At 59.1% G+C, this 8,161-nt stretch overlaps 1 protein-coding gene across 1 annotated transcript in view; it reads right to left on the bottom strand.

Annotated features, from left to right (window-relative positions):
* Nucleotides 1–6,808, bottom strand: part of Cdh24 (cadherin 24, type 2) — a gene marked incomplete in the record, with an annotated part of 8,044 nt that extends 1,236 nt beyond the window's left edge. The window contains 11 exon segments of the mRNA XM_013510445.1: nucleotides 1–112; nucleotides 624–872; nucleotides 1,068–1,179; nucleotides 1,259–1,380; nucleotides 3,505–3,641; nucleotides 4,436–4,689; nucleotides 5,101–5,288; nucleotides 5,435–5,602; nucleotides 5,673–5,792; nucleotides 5,977–6,271; nucleotides 6,454–6,808. Of these exon segments, the coding sequence (XP_013365899.1) occupies nucleotides 1–112; nucleotides 624–872; nucleotides 1,068–1,179; nucleotides 1,259–1,380; nucleotides 3,505–3,641; nucleotides 4,436–4,689; nucleotides 5,101–5,288; nucleotides 5,435–5,602; nucleotides 5,673–5,792; nucleotides 5,977–6,271; nucleotides 6,454–6,654 (1,958 nt within the window).
* Nucleotides 6,809–8,161: the final 1,353 nt, after the last annotated feature.

Here is an 8,161-nt window from a genome sequence, read left to right as displayed (position 1 = left end):
CCGCCGCCCTCGTCGTCGTAGGTAATGATGTTCTCGCGGACATCCTCCTCCTCCAGGACCATCAGCGCCTCCTGCTTCTGCCGCCGCAGGGCCACGAAGAGCACCGCGAGGGCTGCGGAGAGCAGAGGCGTGAGCCAGCGCGGGGCTGGGCAGACCGTGGCCAGCCGAGGCCTGGCATCTGGAGGGTTTGGCTTTGAATCCTGACTCCATCTTTTTACTTTATTTTAATTTTTTAATTATAACTGACTCACTCTTGACCTGCTGGTTGACCGTGGGAAGTTGCCTGACTTCTCTGAACCTTTTTGATCCTTAGTTTACACAGTGAAAATGACCGAAAACATTTCCTGCTTACGACTGTTGACAGGATAAATGAAATAGCACAAGGGATGCGCGCAGCACCACACCTGGCACAGAATAGGGTTCCAATAAAGTAACTTTTAGGCCCGTCAGCATGGACTGGCAGGTCAAGCACATAAAGTCAGAGCTCTTCTCCCAAACACAGCAGGTGGTGGGAAAATCCAGGTACAACGGGTCATTTGAGCCCTATGTCCAGGAACCTGGCTCTTCTCCATACCCCTGCAGGCCTTGATCCCACCACTACGTCCCACTGTGGCCTGACTCACCAAGCAGGGTGCCCACACAGGTGATGATGGCAAGCAGGGCACCAGTGCTGAGCCCAGTGGGTGAGAGCTGAGCTTCGGCCCGGCAGGATGCCACAGAGCCATCCGGTCGGCAGCGGCACACGCTGACAGTCACTGTGGCTGTGCTGCTCAGCGCTGGCTGCCCCCAGTCCCACAGTTCTATGGGAACCAGGTATGGGGCCTGGCGGGGCGGAGCAGGGCGGGAAGGCAGCAGGAGGCTGGCGGAGCCATCTGTGGGAAAGGAGAGGCTTTGGGCCACCTCCAAGGAGGCCCTCCTAGGGCTGGGCCAGTCCACGGGAAGGTTTACAGGGGGCACCCCTACCTTCTGGCTGCAGGGACGACCGGTGGGATGGGCTCAGGCAGGCTGGGGGTGGAGAGGAGAGGAGGAGGGGACAGGCACAGGCATGGTTGCAGGATGCTGCTCACCTCGGTTGTCTTGGACAGTAAAGTTGGCATCAGGGCCCAGAGGACTTTGAAGGGAGACTCGGCTACTGTTGCCAACTTCGTCTCTGTCCAGGGCCCGGATGACCTGAATCAGCTGGGGAGAAGCAGAAAAACCTTGAATAGAATGGGCCATGGAGGACGTTAATCCCAACCCACCTGCCTCAGCAGCTCACCTGGCCGGGGGCTGCAGAATCACATACAAAGGTGTCATAGGGCTCAGCCAGCTGAGGAGCATTGTCATTTTCATCCAGGGTCTGGATGGCCACTTGGACACGGGAGGCCTGTGCAGAGCTGTCTGAAGCCAGAACACCGACACATACACGCCACACAGGACACACAACACAGTTTTGATACCAGACACGTGATGCGTTGGCATGGGTGTCACACGCAGCACATAGCGTGTACACACAACATGTGAATAAGCATGTAATACGCAGACAGCAAACCATATGGCGAAGTGAATGAAACAACACCAAGTACATATGATATTCACGTAGTACCCGAGATATACACAAAATGCAGCACACATGCAGCAGGAGCAGTGGCCACGATGCCCACACACCAGAGCCCATGTGCAGGGACACGCAGCACAGAGGAAAGAGAACACGCGGGGTGAGTGTCGACAATACCGCACACTCACACATACACCCAATATGTGTTGAAAACAAATGCAACATATGTGAAGCAAGTGTTTGATACATGGCAAAAGCAGTGCCCCGTGCCCCACACCCCAGGCCCAGAGAATGCATTTTCATGCAGAGAGCCCATGCACAGCACCGGTGGGGTAGACACACACACACACACACACACACACACACACACAATCTCATCAGAGGTCTGGGAGGCTGTAGTGCAGCAATGAGTGTCACTCAGTGTTGACCTTGGGGAAGGAGGAACCTCATGGTCCACACCTTCGTGGGGCAGAGCCTGGGTACCACAGTCAGATGTGGCGCCCCTCTTCACCCATCCCCTTCAGTGGGCAGCTCCCCACCAGTACCCTGCCTTGCTCCTCACTGCCAGTGCCATCCAAAAGAACACGAAGTGTGTCCCTGTCTTCTCTCCTAGGCTGAGCCTCTCAACTGCTTTAGTCTTTTTCCTAGGTAGGGGGAGAGCCGGCTGGCCCTGATGGGAAGGGCTGAGGTTGCAGCCCAGGCAGGGGAGCCTGGCTCTAGGGTCTGTGATAACTTAGACACAGAACGGGGACAGGGTCCACTGCTCCACTGCAGCAAGGGCCCAGGGCTGCTGGCCAGTGTCAGGGTGGGTAGGAGCAGGCTTTGACAGGAGGGTGAGAAGACGGTAAGGGGAGATACACACACACACACGCACACATGATTATCTACACAGACATCTTTACAGCTGTAGACACACAGCACTGCCAGGTAGCACACCGTTGCATATAGAACAAGCCCAGACACACACAGTTCAACATGCAGGAAGGGCAGAATGGGGAAGAGTTAACAGCCTAGGCTGTGGACTGCCTGGGTCAGATGGCTCCAGCACTTTGTCGCTGTGTGACCTTGGGAAGTTACTTCACTTCTCGAGGCCTAAGTTTCCTCATTTAAAAATGGGAAAATATTCCTATCTCCCTCATAAAATTTTGGTGACAATTAAATGAGTTAATCTGTTATTGGTATGTAAAATAGTATTGATACACAATAAGGAATAAGGTGTCACTCTCTGTCTACAAACACCCACGTATACAACATAATACATACAAACAACTACTTGTACACATGTGTGCATTTCACACACGGAATCATACACATACCTGATCCTATTCCACATATACACATCCATACAGCTCTTCACTGACACGTGCACAGCCATGGCTTTGACACTCGTATGAAGACAGCAAGGGACACACATGGGGACAAACGGCTCTTCAAAGAAGGGCTTCCCTGTCTCCCAGGCGGGTGGCACTTGAAAGAGCCACACCATGAGAGCTGGTCCCACTCCCTGCTTTGGAGGGCCCTGCAGGGAGTGGCCTGGGAGCGGCTGATGATGGACTTGGCTTGGCCCTCAGAGTCCCTGCCTGAGGCACGGACAGGGCAGGGTCTGCCAGTGCCCAGGTAAGGCCCAGTGCTTCTGGCTTCTATTATTTATTTTTATCTTTTCCAGTATTGGGAATCAAACTCATGACCTTATGCTTGCCAGGCAGGCGCTGTGCCACTGAGCTAAATCCCCAGCCCCGCTCCTGGCTTCTAGGTTAATGCAAGTCCTGCATCCAGGGCAGTGCTCAGGTCTGGGTCCAGACCAGCCCCACCTAGGAGACAGGAGGCCTGCCGGGTAGTGAGGGTCCAGGCTCAGGACCCAGGAACAGGACTCTGGTGAGTGTGTGATGGCCTCCCCATCCCCACGACAGGAACAGCCCCTCTGCCGAGAGCATGCTGCCGCCACCGCGGGGCCCAGCACTCCTCACCGAGCTCTGTGGCCAGCACAGTGAGGTTGTGCCAGACACGAGCCTCACGGTCCAGGGGCGCTGCTGTTCTGATGGTGCCATCTTCGGGCTCGATGGAGAAGCAACGCTCTGGATCCGAGTGGGGGAGGATGGAGTATCTGGGGAAGATGGGCTGGGCTGGGGCCGGGCTGGGGTTGTCACCCCTGCCTCTCTCCGACCCTCCTATTCATCTTGCTGGGCCTCACGGCTCATGTGGGCAGAGGGTTCAAGCTCCAGAGCCATAGTTCAGGTTGGCGTCCTCTTGAAAGGTAACGGGGACTCCCTGGGAGGTCTCAGGGGTTGGGTTTCATGGGAGTCAGGACAGAGATTGAGGAAGAGGTGAACAGGGAGAAATACTACCTGTCTTTCAGACTTTCGGCTCTGTTATGAAGACCCACTGATCTGTGTTTCACCCTGCCCTGGCTCAGACTGGCTGTGTGACCTTAGGCCAACTGTTTGACCTCTTTTTACTCAATTCAAAAGAGAAATACACCAGCACCTCCCTTGCAGAGGAGGGACAGGGCAGTGCCTGCGAGGGGAAGAGTGGCTGTCCTCAAGGCAGAAAGTCCAGATTCAACCCCAGCTCTGCTACTCACTGTGGGCAAATTACTTAACGCTCGCAGTTGGCCTTTAAAACAACTGGCACGGGTAACACCCACTGCACAGGGGCGTGGGGAGGACGGAACGCTACCCAGTGGGTAACCGCGAAGCACTCTGGGCGTGATCAGGAGAGATCTACTGAGCAAGTGAGGTGACATCTGCTTCCAGTGCCGCTGGGAGGTGCCATGAACGGAGACTTTGCTGGAAGGTGCGATTTGCAGCAAGGGAAGGGAAGTGCCCTTGTGTGGGAACAGCTCGCCTCTGGGCTCCTTCCTGGAGGCCCGGACCCTCCCCAGCCTGCCTCCCCTCTTACCTGATGGGGCTGGCTGGGGAGTCCAGGTCCATGGCCGAGATCCGGCCCACCAGGGTCCCAGGAGCCTTATTCTCCAGCACTGCCAGCTGGTAGGCGGCCTGGGTGAAGGTGGGTGGCTCCGGGGCATCCTGCACGGCCACTCGTACTGAGGCCACGTCCTTGAAGGGCCCTCGACGCAGGTAGGCTGGGTCAATGAGTGTGTTGGTGGCCTCCACACGGAAGGAGTAGGAGTGGCGGGTCTCGAAGTCTAAGGGCTGTGGTCAGGGGAGATGGCGAGTGAGTGAGGCAGGTGGAGACCAGGCCAGGCCCAGCCCACAGGTGAGGCTCTTCCCTCTGTGCACCCAGCGCAAAGCACAGGCGGCACTGGAGTGGCTGTGGTCTCCGGGCTTATGGTAGGCAGCACGTTACACAGTCTAACGTGAGGGCCCATCCGCAGGGTCCAGCACAGGGGTCCCCAGTGTGTTCTAGAGGGACCAGTTAGAAATGTCCCCACCTGGTGGGGCAGGAGGAAGATAGAAGTCAATCTGCAGGTGAATTTTTTTGTTGTTTTATTTTTATTGCGAGCTGGGGATTGAACCCAGGCCTTATGCACACTAGGCTGACACTCTACCACTGAGCGTAACTCCCCACCTCCATCTGCAAGTGGTAACAGGCAGGAGGCTGACCTTACGGACAGTGAGGAGCCCATCTCGGCCCTGGGAGTCGGTGCTGATGCTGAAGGCCTCCGACCCTTCCCCGTCCAGGATGCTGTACGCCATGAGGGCGTTGTCTCCCAGGTCTGGGTCCTGGGCCTGCAGCCGGCCCACCACAGTGCCAGGCTCAGCCGTCTCCACCACAGAAAACTGGTACAGGCCTTGGAGGGGCATGGAAGGGAACACGCCTTTAGAGAGGCCCTCAGGCCTCCTCCCCACCCCAGCACTTCCTTCTCCCGGGATCTGCTGGGCCAGGGGTGGGGGTCCGTGGTCAAAGGATAGCTCAGGCGCAGCTCGGCCCCCTTACTCTGAGGGAACTTGGGGGGGTTGTCGTTGACATCGCTGAGGGTTACGGTCACGGTCGTGCTGCCCGACAGCCCCCCCATGTGGCCGCCCATGTCCTTGGCCTGGATCACCACTAAGAACTCCTCCTGCGTCTCCCGGTCCATGTTGGGGATGGCGGTTCGCACCACTCCTAGGCAGAGGCACTGAGTCAGAGAGCGGCCCCCAGGCCGCCCCAGCAGGCTCCCGAGCTCCATCCTCACCGGTCTGGGGGTCCACAGAGAAGAAGGGCAGTCCGTCCAGCACAGTGTACACCAGCTTGGCACTGTTTCCATAGCTGGGGTCATCAGCGTCATGAGCAGTCACCTGGATCACTGATGTCCCTGTGGGGGGTCCCAGCACCTCACTCAGCAGCGGCAGGGGGAGAAGCGGGAGAACAGCAGATGAGGGAGACCCAGATGTGAGGGAAGCTGGATTAAAGGAGGTGGATTCTGGGGCGGATGGTGAAAGGGGGAGGTGAAGGAACTCCAGGAGGCAGAACTGGGCATTCAGAGCTGGGGTGCTCACCCACGTTGGACATCTCAGGCACTGTGGCATGGTAGGGCCCCAGGGGGAACACAGGCGGGTTGTCGTTGATGTCTTGCACTTTGATGATGAACTCTGAGGGTGGCTCCAGGGGCCTGTTGGAGGCACGGTCCACGGCCTGGGCGAGCAGCACATACTGTGCCTTTTCTTCCCGGTCCAGGCTCTTGGTGACATGGATATTGCCTGTAGCCTCGTCGATCACAAACACAGTGCCTGCTCCCTCCCCGGTCAGCAGGTATTTGGTGCGGCCCTCGCCCCGGTCCACATCTGAGTGCAGCTGTAGGAGTCAGGGAAGAATGGCAGGGCACTCCAAGCACAGGGACAGAGGGTTAGAGAGGCTGGGGTGGGCAGTGTTGAGAGTCCGGAGGGACCAAGGTCACCAGAGAAGTGAAGCAGCTGCAGGGCAGGGCTTAGGGCCTGACGGAGTAGTTGGAGTAGACACGGAGAGGCTGATCTTACCTTGCCAATAAGGACGGGCTCTGGGCCGGCATATTCCTCAATGACGAAGAACTGATTCCAGACCCAGCTCCTTCTGGTCCGAAGCAGTGCAGGCCCTGGGCGCCCCCGGGACCCTGCCCAGGCCCGGACTGGAGCTGCCAGACGCCCCATGCAGCCCCAGCCACCCAGCCAAGCCAGCAGGAGCCTCACCAGGCCCCACATATTTGGACTCCAGCCAGGGTTCTGCTCACTGGCCTCGGGTGCTGAGGCTGGGCAGGGCCGGGTGGCCCATGAGCTGGCTGGGGCGGAGGGCAGACGCGCTGGGGCTACCCCATGGATCCACACCTGTAGAACAGGTAGCTGCTTAGGGCCAAGGAAACCCTCGATCCAATCCTCCCCAAGATCAGACGCTGAAGACCAGATCTCAAGGAACTACATACCCACCGCCCAGAGACAGACTAAGGCAGAGCAGACCGTCTGGTCCCTCCCTCCCCTAGGCTCGCCTTGTCTTCACCTCCAGCCCTCTAGATGGATAAATCTCTGGCCTGTCAACTCTGAGAGGCGGTGGTGCAGGACAGGAAAGGGGGAGCTGGACGGCTTGGAACCCCAATCCCTGCCCTCCCACCTTGGCATCCAGCCAGGGCACCAGAGTGGGGGTCACCAGAGAAAAGGCTTAAAATGAAGGGGCTGGGTCCATAGAAGTGTGGCATCCAGGGGTCTAGGGTCAGGCCGAGGGGGTAAGGAGAACAGCCCAGGGCAGGCTGCGAAGAGCAGAGCAAGGTCCCTGCCCTACGGGGCACCTCGCCTCTCCAGACCCTGCCCCCAGCCCACCGCCAGCTGCAGTCCTTGAAGGTGGATTGGTCTCCTGAGGCAGAGTGGGGGCCAGCGCTGGAAAGAGAGGGCACACGGCTGCGGGCAGAGTGAGGAGGCAGTGAGGAGCGGGGCACACCCAGGGGCCAGAGATGCTGTGGCTGAGGGCTGCACCGAGACAGAGGACCAGGTGAGAGACAGAGACGGCGCGGCAAGGAGGGACAGCTGGCAGTGAGAGGGCACAGCTCAGGGAGGCAGCCTGGCGTCTGAAAGGCGGAGGATAAGGGGTGCCAGGCTCGGAAGTGGAGGGGCACGGAGGGCTTTCAGCATGTGTGCGTATGGGGTCGCATCAGGCCTCCGAACTTCATTCTGGGAGAGGAGGCAGCCAGGAGCCGCGGAGGCGGGGAGGGGCTGCCGGCGGGGAGCTGGAGGGGACCCTTGCCGTCTCCTCCCTGCCTCCTGCACGACCCCGCAGGTAGCTGTCGCTTCGCCCCTCCTCCCCTGGAGAAGACGCACACCTGACAGCCCGTTTGCTCCCGGGGGAGGAGAAGCTGGAGGGAAGCTGGAGACCGGAGAGGGAGGCGGGACGAAGAGGGAAGGAAGGGGACAGAGTGGGGAACAGGACAGCGGGAAGGATGAGGAGAGGGGAAGCGGGAGCAGGAAAGGGGAAAAGGGGAAGGGAAGGAAGGGAGAGGACGGAAAAGGCAAAGAGCGAGATGCGACGGGAGAGACAGGAGCAGAGGGAGCGGGAAGGGGGAGAGACCGCAACCCGCTAGGGGGAAGGACGGGAAGAGACGCTGAGAGGAGGGAGCGAGGTGCGAGCAGGGGACGGCGGCAGAGCGCGGGAGCAGGCAGCCGGCGGCGGGCTCGCAGCCACGGAGCGCACGGCTCGGAAGGCACCGCAGGCTGCGGCCCCGGC

The sequence above is a fragment of the Chinchilla lanigera genome, unplaced genomic scaffold (genome assembly GCF_000276665.1).
Source record: "Chinchilla lanigera isolate Chin_1 unplaced genomic scaffold, ChiLan1.0 scaffold00008, whole genome shotgun sequence".
Lineage (NCBI taxonomy): Eukaryota > Metazoa > Chordata > Mammalia > Rodentia > Chinchillidae > Chinchilla > Chinchilla lanigera.
The sequence above is the reverse complement of the archived record's forward strand: the minus strand, read 5'-3'. Positions and strand labels throughout refer to the sequence as shown.